This window comes from Cucurbita pepo, chromosome LG17 (assembly GCF_002806865.2).
Source record: "Cucurbita pepo subsp. pepo cultivar mu-cu-16 chromosome LG17, ASM280686v2, whole genome shotgun sequence".
Classification (NCBI taxonomy): Eukaryota; Viridiplantae; Streptophyta; class Magnoliopsida; order Cucurbitales; family Cucurbitaceae; genus Cucurbita; species Cucurbita pepo.
In genome coordinates this window covers 7,264,986-7,277,798 of record NC_036654.1, presented here as the reverse complement: position 1 = coordinate 7,277,798, position 12,813 = coordinate 7,264,986, and the positions used below count along the sequence as shown (strand labels likewise).

General features: G+C 39.3%; 4 protein-coding genes across 4 annotated transcripts; all 4 read right to left on the bottom strand.

Moving 5' to 3' along the window:
- Positions 1 to 1,026: 1,026 nt before the first annotated feature.
- LOC111778414 (UPF0481 protein At3g47200-like) lies at positions 1,027 to 3,484 on the bottom strand. The gene is made up of 2 exons (XM_023658217.1): positions 2,010 to 3,484; positions 1,027 to 1,930 (listed from the first exon to the last, which is right to left on the bottom strand). The coding sequence occupies exons 1-2, from the start codon at positions 2,634 to 2,636 to the stop codon at positions 1,202 to 1,204; spliced, it is 1,356 nt and encodes a 451-aa protein (XP_023513985.1). The 5' UTR covers positions 2,637 to 3,484; the 3' UTR covers positions 1,027 to 1,201.
- A 98-nt stretch (positions 3,485 to 3,582) lies between these two features.
- LOC111778418 lies at positions 3,583 to 5,997 on the bottom strand. The gene is made up of 4 exons (XM_023658221.1): positions 4,573 to 5,997; positions 4,374 to 4,468; positions 4,026 to 4,295; positions 3,583 to 3,940 (listed from the first exon to the last, which is right to left on the bottom strand). Coding segments are annotated over exons 1-4 (390 nt in total). The 5' UTR covers positions 4,597 to 5,997; the 3' UTR covers positions 3,583 to 3,939.
- A 165-nt stretch (positions 5,998 to 6,162) lies between these two features.
- Positions 6,163 to 7,050, bottom strand: LOC111778419 (40S ribosomal protein S27-2-like). Its single transcript, XM_023658222.1, has 4 exons — positions 6,944 to 7,050; positions 6,754 to 6,855; positions 6,629 to 6,657; positions 6,163 to 6,512 (listed from the first exon to the last, which is right to left on the bottom strand). Exons 1-4 carry the CDS (start codon positions 6,944 to 6,946, stop codon positions 6,386 to 6,388), a joined length of 261 nt encoding a protein of 86 aa, XP_023513990.1. The 5' UTR covers positions 6,947 to 7,050; the 3' UTR covers positions 6,163 to 6,385.
- A 513-nt stretch (positions 7,051 to 7,563) lies between these two features.
- LOC111779356 lies at positions 7,564 to 11,329 on the bottom strand. Its single transcript, XM_023659506.1, has 5 exons — positions 11,037 to 11,329; positions 9,067 to 9,430; positions 8,547 to 8,617; positions 8,006 to 8,104; positions 7,564 to 7,898 (listed from the first exon to the last, which is right to left on the bottom strand). The coding sequence occupies exons 1-5, from the start codon at positions 11,265 to 11,267 to the stop codon at positions 7,788 to 7,790; spliced, it is 876 nt and encodes a 291-aa protein (XP_023515274.1). The 5' UTR covers positions 11,268 to 11,329; the 3' UTR covers positions 7,564 to 7,787.
- Positions 11,330 to 12,813: the final 1,484 nt, after the last annotated feature.

Sequence of the window (12,813 nt, the reverse complement as noted above, 5' to 3'; positions counted from 1 at the left end):
GTTGAAAGCTTCGGGATGAGTTTGTCTCATGAAGAATGGTACTTTGTAGATTGAACGTGGTTTTCCTCTTCGCCCTGATTCCATGTCAGACCAAGGCAGGAGAATTCAACACTAGTTCATGCAGACTGTCCTTCACCTTAATAGCCAACTCATTCTCATCTCTAACGAGGCTGATGCTGATGGGCACCGATGGCTGTCTCTCCATTGCTTGCACCTTCATTCCCCAACCCTCATGGATATATATACATAAACTTAACCACAGCCGCATTAATCTTTGGTTTTACTTTTGGTTCCATCAATAAAACTTGCATCAAGGGGTAATGAATATGATGAGTGTAATATAAACTCACTCATATCGGTCTCTAGTGGTGGTTCTTTGAGTCGCAATAAAGCAAAGCAAGAACTTTGTAGTGGGAACAATTTTGCTTAATCCAAACACTCTTCTTCAAAACGATGGACATAAATGGACGTGGGCGTATGCACGCGACTTTACACACTTTGGCTTATTTGTTTTGGGTGTCTACATTTTTCATAGAGGTTAACCTCCATGTCTACATTTTTCATAGAGGTTAACCTCCAAAAATTGGCTAGCAACGTGTTGGTGGGCGTACAAGAGTGATAGAGGCGTTGGTGCGGTATGGGGCTTGATGCACACGCACTCATGGTCACGTAGGGTGCACGTGCATGGGACCAATAAGTGCACTCAAGCCAATATACTCAGCATCAATGTAAACTTCCAATGTAAGAAAATTGTTCTGTTTGAATATGTTCTTTTTTCCAAAAGTTCCTTTCAGATGCATAACACTCAACAAGTTACTTAACGTGAAGCACTCGTGGTTCATACAACCTCACCTTTTCCAACACAATTGATTTTTCGCTTAGCCAACATAGCCTCTCTCATTTTATTGTCTTTGTGAATCTTCCTTTCTTCATATCATATTACGAGAGTCGTGAATTTAAGTTGAGACAGTAAAAAAATAACAATATTTTTATTGTGTTCCTCTTCAATAATGTGTATACCATAAGTTAGATTTTTTAAAATTATTTTATAAGTCAAACCCACATAAAAACATTATCCAAAATACAAATGAATATCAAAATACAAAGGAATAATCAAGAAATGCGTAAGAAAAGAGAGATAGATAGATAGATTAAAAAAAAAATTGTGGGCAAGTGGTAGATGGTGTGGACGAAGTTAGTATTATTTCTTTTTGTCCTCCTTGTAGTAATCAAGAAGTTGGTAGATGGCCTGGAGGATTAGGATGAGGAAACCAAAAATAGCAGCGGTTAAGGAGATGACGGTCCATGGGTTTTGAAAGTATTGGTGCTTCAGAGTTGCGCACCGTTCATTCCAGGGCTCCTTGCAGTAGTCATTCAGCATCTTGTGCACCGCCATCATGTGCCTGTTGGGACCCATAGCCACCCCTTTCCCCAGCCGACTGAACAACTCTGCCGCTTGTCTGTCATTCCCAAGCGCATTTGCCAACGTACCCTTGGAGGATAGCAGCGCCACATCTCTCTCGTCGTCTATCAAATTACTCATCAAGATCACGAAAGACGTGACGAGGGAAGGCGCTTCTTGGGCTGCACCCTCAACGTGGAGTTTCTCAAATGCCATCACGTTTAAGAAAGTGGACTCAGTGTCGTCGTCCACCATCAACATCGGCAGACTCAACACGCCTTGTTCTTTATCGAAAATCACGTCCTTAAGGCTCTTCGTCCGGCTCCTCTTGAATCTGATCCCCGCTTCACGAAGCTTTGTTGCGGGCGGAATGACTTGACACTCCGCGCCTGAAAGCTTATCCTTCTCACACCAAGGCGTCCGGTCTACCGGAGGACTCAATAATGAGGCCTTATACATGTCCAAAATGTGCAAGAATTCTTCGTCCAGATCTGTCGTGGAGATGCCCAACCAATTGCAAATCAGCTCCTGTGTGCATTTTTAAGAGAAGTAGAGAGATTATTAGAATTTAGAAGAAGAAGGAGAAGGGGGAGATGAAGTAAGTTGCCTTGGGTTGTTGTTCCTTGTCGCGTTGTGAGATGAAGATAGGGCCTGCTATAGAATACAGCTGATGCAGAAGCTTCATGGGTAGCTGATTCTCAAGCAGCAGCGTTTCCTGCCTTATATCCATCTTCATGTTAATTAGAGATGCAGGGCAGTTGCAGAGCAACTCCAGCAAGAAACACCCATCCACAATCATGAGCATCAAGAACTTGCCTGGATGTTGAGTCCATTCTTGGTCAAGCCTATCGTATGATCCCAACAGGTCATCCAAAATGCTGTGCACACCGCTCACAACGGCTTCAACGGGCAGTCCTCTGGTTTTAAGAGAGTTGAACACTTTAGCCTTTTCCCGTTCCATGGGTGACAAATGGTGCTTCCCCTGGTGGTATGGCCCAAATGACACCACCTGGGGATCGAAAGCTGTGTTGAAAGCTTCGGGGTGAGTTTGTCTCATGAAGAATGGTAGTTTGTAGATACAATGTGTGATGGCAGGAGAATCCAACCCAGGTTCATTCAGACAGCCCATCACCTGAATAACCATGTCAGGTTTATCCACATTGTCATCTCTAATAAGTTTGATGGACAGCGGTGGCTGTTTCTCCATTGCTGCTACCCAAATTTGCACCTTCATTCCTCAACCCTCATGGATATATACAACAACATAGAGGCGCAGCACCAATCTTTGGTTTTGGTTGCATGAATAAAACTTGTCTTGACATCCAAGAATGTGTCTCGTTTCTTTTTTCTTTTGCTTTTCTTTTATCTTTAACATTATTCCAAACACTTTTTAAAATGATGGGAGAGTTTTATCAGAACAGCACCACGTTAGGCCATATAGCACTCCAAACAACTCTCAATCGACCTTTTCAAATTAGTCATATTTCCGGAATTTATCTTGGAGGAGCTGCTTGTTAAGCAAATTTGATCATATCACCTAAAATACATCAAACGGGTAATGATATCCTAATGGTACAGTTCTTTGAGTCCCAACAAAGCAAAGCAAAAACTCGTTAAAAGTGAAAACAAAGTGGTTGGCTTAAATAGGAATAATGCTTTGTAGTGGGAACAATTTTACTTCATCCAAAGACTTCTTCAAAACGATGGACATAAATGTTACCATCTATCAAACCTTTTCTAAAACCCTATATATATAAGTCATCAAAGCTTATCTTCAACCATAATAGTTCGCAAAATCCTTGAGCAAAAGCTCAAAATTCTAATTCTAGAGTACACTTTTTAAACCTATACGTTATCCAAATTACCTCCAAAGTAGATCTTTTTTCCACTATCCAATAGTCACCTGTGGTGTAAGCTTCCCATGCAAGAAAATGATAAGATTTCCTTTTATATAACACAACACCCTGCAAGCTACTTGAAGGTGAAGCTCTGGTGGTTCATGCATGAATAGGCTACACTCAACCACGGATAGGCTACACTCATTGAATATGTTGTGTTTGATTGAGTGTGAGCTACAAATATTAGCCTCTACCCTCTAGTACATTTCTCTACTGAGTCTCCCAAATGGATCCATTAGAATTGGTGCAAGTTTGGTTTTAAGAGTACTTTGCTCTGTCGTCTTAAAATCAGATTCACTCCAATGATAAAATGAATGGAAGAAGAAGAGAGAATCGAAGATGAAGAAGATGAAAACAATTCCAAGGTCCCAATTTGGGGAAGTCCAATTGGTTTTATTTTACATGAAAAAAAAAAAAACAGAACCGAGGGCCTCATGCCTAGACCTAGTCTGCTCCATCCAACACCACAAAGGGAATAGATCCAGAACCAGAAGGGCACATTATATACACACACACACACAGTGGTGGGAATCAGAAGTAAAGAAATGAAGACATTCAAATGCTTACACACAAGGGGTTGTTCAACGCCGGGCAGGATCCACCCACTCCAGCAGTTTTGGGAGTGTCAGCATTAGGGCGCCTGAAACCAAAGGGCATACTATACTAAATAACAATAATAATAAATATTGTAAACTTGAAGTGAGCTGGTAAAAGGGATCCCGTACTACACAGTCTTGGTGTTGTCCTGGATGTGGGCCACCTTCCTAAGAATGGATTTGTTGATAAACTTGTCGGCGGAATTGATGACGGTGTCGGGCTCCTCCACCTCCGGGATGCTCTCCCTCTTCTTCTTGCTCACATTGACCACCGGCGAATGCAGTAGCTGCTGCTTCGCCGTGTGGGTTCCCATCATCAAAACAATCCCTACGAAACCCAACACAATGTAGACTGGGGCGTACTCACCCTTCATGTACTCGCTCCTACTCGGACTGCCCCTGTGTTCCACAATCAACCATTCATTAGCAAGCACTACATATTATAACTATTCAATAATAGTGGGTTTGCTTATTAACTTAGAAGACGTAGCAGCATTTTCAATGGTGGAAGCGGTGCTGGACGACGCTAACCGACGTTTCCCTTGGGTCCTAAGCATTGATTTCCACGCAGACTGCATGCATCACAATATCGTTATCAGCAGTAATCAGATATTAATGAATAATGCTCCTACAAAAAGAAGGAGAAGAAAGAAGGGGTTGAAGCGGTGTGGCTCACGGTGAGAGAGGGTCTGAAAGCCATTTCTTTGGATCGTGAGCAGATGGGGATCGGATTGAACTCGTGTTTAAAAGGGTTAGTCGTTGACCAAGTTTATAGAAGGCCATGTGGAGGACGTACAACAGGGAATACCAACTCCTGATGCGCCTTGGCCGGACACGTTACCTCCATGCACACATTTTAGGACTTCTGGTTTTCACACACCAACTGTTCGCCTCATATTCCGCCCTCATTCTAATTTATAGCTACCGCACGTTTTCGTCCACATAACAGCATAGAGGTCCGGAGTTTTTTTTCCTTCATAAATTTCAATGTAATGCCGTCCCTAAGTTCTTTGTTGTTCTGTTTTTGGTTAAATTATTATTTTAGTCCAACATAGGTTATTTCTTAGGTACTTCTTTTCAATGTTTGATATATATATTTTTTTCTGTTTGTCTAGTTGGGATCTTTTTGTCTTCTATTACCATATTTCACATCCAACCATGTAGAATACAAAACCAAGCTAAAAAGCTACTAAACATTGACATACTCCAAAAGGCTCCAAACAAGTCAGAATGCTTATACGATATCTACAACTAGTGTCCAGACACTAGCTATATTCTAGCAATTTAAATCATCAAGGCAACGTCAAGAATCTGCCAAGAGTGTTGAGACACTTGTCCCAAGTACCCTATCCTCAAAACATGTCCATGCCTCAATTATTGAAGTTTCGACCATAGCATCTATGGTAGAGCATCTTATGTTTGAACACTACTTGAAATTCCTTGATTAACACACTTGGGTGGAGCATAGAGGCATAATAGAAATCCATACATGAACATTCTTTGTGTACATTTTGAGAGCAAATTTGGGAGAGACTAAACGTTTATATGTTGTTAAAGCACCTTCAATTTTAGGAGAACGTCATTTGGACCAAGTCTAATGTAGTATGGTGACATCTTTTTCTAACCATACTAGAAAAATATGTTGAGTTTTTATGTCTTTTGTCTATGAAACTTCCTATACTGATCGTTCAGAGAATTTGGATGTTGTGTTCATAGTGGCGGGAGGACACAAACTTGTAGATCAACTACACGGTGGAAGAACGAATCGTATTGGACACTAAATTTTCAGGGTGTGTAATAATATGGCAAAAGCTGGGTGGGGTGGGTGATTTGAACTTCTCCATTCGCCATATTCAAAAGGCGTCACATTATGGATAACCAAGGCCGAGGAAACAGAGGGCCAAACATTAGACCACAGGACCAAAAATATGTCAGAATATAGTATCAAACATTCTCTGCGACACTCGTTCGATGGATGCTACTTAGTAGTACAAAAACGACAAGCACACCAGAAAAAGACGATAAGAACAATTGAAAATAAGGATCAAGGGGAACAAATAGACAACCACTCCCTGACATTGAGATAAAAACAAGAATTCCCGATGACTTTGAATTAACTATCTGATAAATAACAAATATCAATCCAATATTTCCAACACTAAAAGCATCAGAAAATAGGATCTAAGTTCATAACTCGTGGAATAATGGCAGCCAAATCAAAACAGTTCGATCAATTAAAGAAGTACTGGATAACACGCAATACAACTGATGTGTGAATTACTTCAAACAAAGTTTAGTTTCATTGAAAACATGAAAATTAACGTACTGCAACAACGGGGACAAAATGCTCCTCTTCTCAAGCAAAATTGAATAATCAACATGCAAAACGTAGAAAACCCGAGACAAAGAAAAATTGTGCTCAATTGCAATATCAAAATTCAAACCCATCCATCCTGATCCTACTAAAAGCCAATTCTGGGGCCAAGGAATTAGTCACCCTTTCTTCTGAAGGAGCAGCCTTCTGTTAGCCTAGCGCGCCCTCCAGTTGGCTGGCACAAGACCGACTGGCAATTCCCACATACCACGACTGTCTGTGAATGACTGAATACAGTGGTTCTGTTATTCATTCAAAGAGTTATGTGCCATTACTCACTTAAGAACCCAACTTCAACAACTTGCAGAAAAAAGAAAGGTCACATAACCATAATACATGAGAAAAGATGAAAACTTACATGTTAAAGCAACCCTGGCACTTCACGTCCTGCCCACAGAAATCACAAAACAGCTCGATCACCATTGTCGGAGAAAAGATTATTAGATCAAACAAAGCAAAAAGAATTTAAACGAAAGAGCAAACCATGAAGAATGAGTTGGGCGACTGTACGAGACGCTTGAGCTTATGCTTTCTCTTCTCAAGTTCGGCCGGAGGATTAAGCAAATCAATATCGTTTTGAAGAACCTGAAAATAGCGTGAAAGAAAGTGAAAATTGTTGGATCCAAATTCAGAAGAGAAAAAAAGGCATAATCGAATGTAGCAGGAAGTTTACCATGTTGATCAGTAAGGAACTGTCTGGATCGCGAACCCTAGAATCCCAACGAGAGTTCGCGAAAGAATCAGGGCGGTGCAATGAACGTTATAAAAAAGCGATATAGCGCCGTCTAGTAAGAATATAAGGGAGCAGCTGGAAATTTTGAACCGTTGGATTTCGTTAGAAATAAATCTCAGCCTTTAGTCTCTGAAGTGCCTAGGGCTACGCATGGCCATGAACTGAAGGGTATAACCGTCCATTCACAAATTTAAGTAAAATGTTCTTCCCTGTCAAAAGAAAATTATTATTTAGGTTAAAATTTTATTTTTGTCATCATCGATTGGATTTACTTTAATTGGTTTATTCCTAATTCACTCTCAGTTAAGAGATGAGATTGTTAGATGATGAAAGTCTCACGCTAATTTAGAGAATAATTATAGTTTATAATTAAGGAATATTCGGAATACTCTCTCTATCATACCATGGAGAGTCGTGATTCCTAACAGAGATATAATCCTCGTGCCCAAATTTTATTTTAAAAAAAAACCCTTTCAAGACTTGGATAGAAAAATTAACTAAGATAAAAATAAAAAATAAAAAATAAAATAAAAATCACGAAAGAAATTGAGACCCAAGAGAGATTTCTAAAGGAATGCTCGTATTACAATCACTCCCATGCAAATATACAAATGTTGAGAAGAGTCAATATATGATATTATAACACCAATGAAAAAAGAAAAACATGAACAGCTTGGGTTGTAGTAGCGTTATGTATAAACTCTGGACTATTGACAAAGCTGCAGTAAGAAGTAAAACAGCTCGACTGATAACAGTTCTTCCTGGTGGGTGTCATTCAGATGTTCTAATCAACATTCTGACCAAGCTCTTGCTGCTCAAGCTTCGCAATCAACGCCTTCTTTTCGTCCTCTCCAAGATCATTGAACATGAAAACAGATTTGTCGCCAATATCATCCTGAAAGTAAATAACAAACAATAAAATGCACTACATATTCACGGCTTTATTTTCACTACAAAATAGGGTCTTCTGATTTAGAAAATCATCATTCGCTCAAACATTACCTTGATGGGCTGAGTGAACTTTCTTCCGGCAAATATCACAAACAGGGCCATCCATGAACCTAACAGACCAAGTTTGGCCCCATCGTCCATCAAACCACTCTGCATTTCAAACAAAGCCCCTCCAAACAGTCAGCGTACAGGCTCCTCCAAAGCTACAAAGACTTTAGGTCTACGGCTCAAAAAGATGCACATTGCTTCATCATATTAATGCAAGCAAACAGTACTACAAGGCAACAAGGTACCACGGTTGACAACTTATCATACATGTTATACCATGCCACGCTTCTAGTTGAAAAGTCCAACTCATGAGTTTCCTTGTTTTCTTATCTATTTTTGTTTTTTATATTTTTTCAAAAAATAACCAAGTTTTGAGAGCTTAAAAAAAAATAATAAAATAAAACTCAGGGTACAAAAATGATAAGAAAACGAGAACAAATTTTTTTTTAAAAAAAAAAAGTCAAATAGTTATCAAATAAGATCTTAATCATTCATCAATGAAGTTTCCAATTAGGAACTGTGAACGTGCGAACATGAACCATACCAGGTGCCCTAGTAGTAATGTAGGTATGACAAAGGTAAGAACTCCAGCCTCAAGCTTTCCATAGCAAAGCCCTGCATAGAGGACAAACAGGTATTGGAAATTGAAACCGATACTAATCCTAAAGTAGGCGTGACCGATTGATATTACACTCGGAAATATGTCTCACTGCATTTCAGACATCATACACCACAGGCTATTTTTTGTATCTTTAAAATGACCAGGAGGGACAAAAATAAACCACGGGGAGACAGAATAGATAAATCAAATGACCCAATATCACAATAGAAACCTCTGCGTGTGATTAATAATTAAGTCCAACACCCAGCCCTCAATATCTTCTTTCTTCTTATTATTGCGAGCTTCATCAAGACTGCACTAGTGATCTATGAGACTTCACAAAAATACGAGCTTCGTAAACTTCAATGTCTTCTCCCTTATTATTAGCTTGCTTCATCATCAATACGACTTTAAAGACACATAGTAAGTCAAAGACCCACAAGATATTAGAAATACTCGATACCTTCTTTGAAGACAAGTCCAGTCAGTGCTGCAAAGAGAGGACCAATAAACCAGACAGCCGATGGGTTCTCGACCACATACTGCGCTAAGCTGTCCCCAGCTGGTTGTGCAAGATTTACGTAAGCTACCAAAGATCCAGCAACACCAAGCACCCAAAAAGCTTGAAGAGTGCGCTTAATTGCTGTTACATATATGTGAATCAAAACTAGGGATAAGCCTAATCCTCCTCCACCCAAGGCATATAACAGATCAAGATTTTGCTTAAGTGTGTCACTCAATGAAGAGTTGTCCGGTAAAAAAGCAACTGATGAAGCTATCACAAAAGAGGTAGCAGCTGTCACTAAGCCCGCTCTATATAAAATTACCTGCCACAGTAAGCAAATTATCACTGAAATATTTGAGACTGTCTTCATCTTGTCATAGACTGTCTACGCAGGTTTAACCGCATGAGACTGTCTTCACCAATGAGTTATTGTGCGAGTACACATCAAATCCTAAATTACTAGTAAATGAATGCTGCTATCTGGTTTAAGCACTATGACCGATAATTATTTAGCCAGGCACCATGATCATGATCTTGTTGAGGATGGTTGGGAGGGAGTTCCACGTTAGCTAATTAAAGGGATGGTAATGGATTTATAAGTAAGGAATACATCTCTATTGATGTGAGGGCTTTTTGAGGAAACCAAAGGCAAAATCATGAGAACATATGCTCAAGGTGGACAATATCATACAATTGTGGAGGTTCGTGGTTCCTAACATGGTATCAGAGTCATGCCCTTACTTAGCTCGGTCAATAGAATCATCAAGTGTCGAATAAAGAAGTTGTGAGCCTCGAAAATATAGTCAAAAGTGACTCAAGTGTCGAACAAAGAGTGTACTTTATTCAAGGGCTCCAAAGAAGGAGTCGAGCCTCAATTAAAGGGAGATTGTTCGAGGACATAATAGGCCACAGGGGAGGCTCTATGGTATACTTTGTTCGAGAGGAGGATTATTAAAGATTGTTGGGAGAGAGTCCCACGTTAGCTAATTAAGGGAATGATCATGGATTTTTTATAAATAAGGAATATATCTCCAGTGATATGAGGCATTTTGAGGAAACAAAAAATAAAACTATGAAAGTTTATGCTCAAAGTGGACAATATCGTGGAGGTTTGTGGTTCCTAACAGATATTGTGAGCAAGGAGGCTTGGACACACAACTTAAGTGCTACAACAATTGAGCAAGAGCTGCATGAAAATTCCAGATCCAGACAACACACCAACATTTTAGTGCAGACAGAAAAAGGAAATTTGAATTTCCCCGTTTAATCATTTTGAAATTTGTGCAAAAATAATTTGTGCGCACGCACTTACAACCAATCAAGAAACTGTGAACCTAAAATCACTTATAACAAGCATTGACAAGGTTGAATTAGTCATTACTCGGTTTCAAATTTCTTAGAAGCCCATAATTGTTATCATTGAGAGTGCGCTACATGATTCTAGGACTCAAGACCCAAAATCAAAAGATTACGAAGGGTGAATAAGAGACCGAGAAGAAGACGAGATGGGTTTATTTCGATAGGATGCTAGAAGAAACGGCTACATTACTTTTTAATAGTAGTCCTACACAATCTCATAGGAGTTATCGAAATACAAATTCTTCTACCATTCAAGTTAGTGTTTTTTTTTTTCATTGGTAAGTGTTTGAACAAGTGTGCCCATAACTTAGACTGAACAACTACTACCTGACCCCATCCTTGGAAGTAACTAAGAATCCATAGAAATACAAGTTCTTGAACAACTGAGGACAAATTCAATAAAGTAAATGGCGCAGTTAAGGTGGGGAGATGAATAGTAACAAACTATAATACACACGAAGATTGGAGCTAATACACATAATCAATTACAGGGCAACCGCAAATCCCAAATTGTAAGAGACAACAATAGGATTAAAAAGAAAAGAAGAGAAAGAGTAAGTGAGAGGAACCTCTCTAACGTCGGAAGGATCAACGGTCCAAGGACCATAAATTCCCCGATAGACGGTGGAAGTAGGCGAGGATTGGGCAGCAGCCTTGCACTTGAGAGCTGATAACTTAGATGGCGAAGGGAAAGCAACTGGGGAAGGAAGCAGCAACTTAGTTTTAATATGAGCTGAATAATTAAGAGAAAGAAGGTTGGAGGGAGAAAGAATGGAGGCACATAAACATCCACACGCCATTTCGGACTCTCTCCGCCACAAAATCTCGCGCTTGTTTCCGTTTCCGTCGCACCAGTAAATGTTTTCTTGAAGACCCAGAGCATTCATCGCTAATTAGTACAAAACGTACACAATCATGATTGTGGGCCGGGCCGGATTTCACTAAATACTGATATGGGCCGACAATTAGTGAGGGACATTTTAGTTTCAAAGCCCAATTCAAAAATGTTTCGCGGGAAAACTAAGATAGTAGTTAGTTACAACTTAGAGGTTTGGATATATTAATTTTAATTCAATAAATGGCCAAGCATTTATTATGGATGGAGTATCATGCAATATAAAAATAGTGTACATCTCATGATAATATATATATATTTGACCTAGACTTTAATTATAAACAAGGATGAAAGTCTAATGACAAGTTGAAAAATTCAAATATTCTTCGTTGTTTACTTGGTCAATGAAATTAAAGAATAATAGTCAATTACCAGAAATTTTTATATGTTAATGGTCAAACTTTAAAAAAAAAAAAANAAATGGTCAAAGTTTAATGATAGAAGTTAATGTTTAGTATAGGAGTATTTGGGCGTGGTGTGTTTAAAAATGATGGTGACAGTTTGGTGCGTGGGAGATGAAACTTGGAAGGGAATAATAAAAGTAAAGAAAATAGAAAAGGGAAGCAAAGCCGCAAAAGTTGACGTGGAAAAAGCCGAAAGCAGCAGCAGCAGCACCGTACGAGTCTAACTAGTGAGCATCACTAAAACAAACAAAATGAAAATGGTCCCCACACCCCCCAGCCTCCAATAATGGGTGTGCACCCCCACAGCGCCAAGCTCAACGCCAAGCCCAAGCCCAACCCCAACCCCAACCCCTAGGGCTGTATCCCTCTCATCATCATTCATCCGTGTCCTCTCCCACGTCAGCTTCCTTTTTTTTATATTATATGAAATCCATCTGAGATCACCCTTTTGTGGGGTTTGGATGATTTGGGGAGACCCACTTGGAGGATGGAAGTTGGGTTTGTCCGGAGCAGTAAAGGTAAAGGTAGTGCTTGTGCATGCGTAATGTTTTAGACTCATTCTCATCCATCATATTTGCATAAATCCTTTGTATGCTCTTCTTTATCTCTTCATTTCAATAATAGTATCAAATCAAACCCTCCTTTGTTTGTGTGCCGCCGTCGATTCCCCCATTTTCTTTCGGTGCCTTTTTCATGGAACCATCATTTTTTTTCTCTTCCTTACTTTTTTTCCCTATGTCCCATCATTTCCAATAATAATAATAATAATAATAATAATAATAATAATAATCTCTTCTACTTTGTGACGGACACCATGGGCTCCTAATAATTGTACACACATATCTACGAATGAAGTAAATACGCCAATCTAAGTGCCCCCATCTTGGCCCTCCTCACACCCATATGTACGGACATTCTGAATATATTTATTTATATTCCTTTATTCCAATATTTCATTTGGGAATGAGTTGAGGATTATAAGGTTCGTAAATTATCATGAGCTAGGAAAATCATGAAAATAGGGGATGGATATATATATATATATAT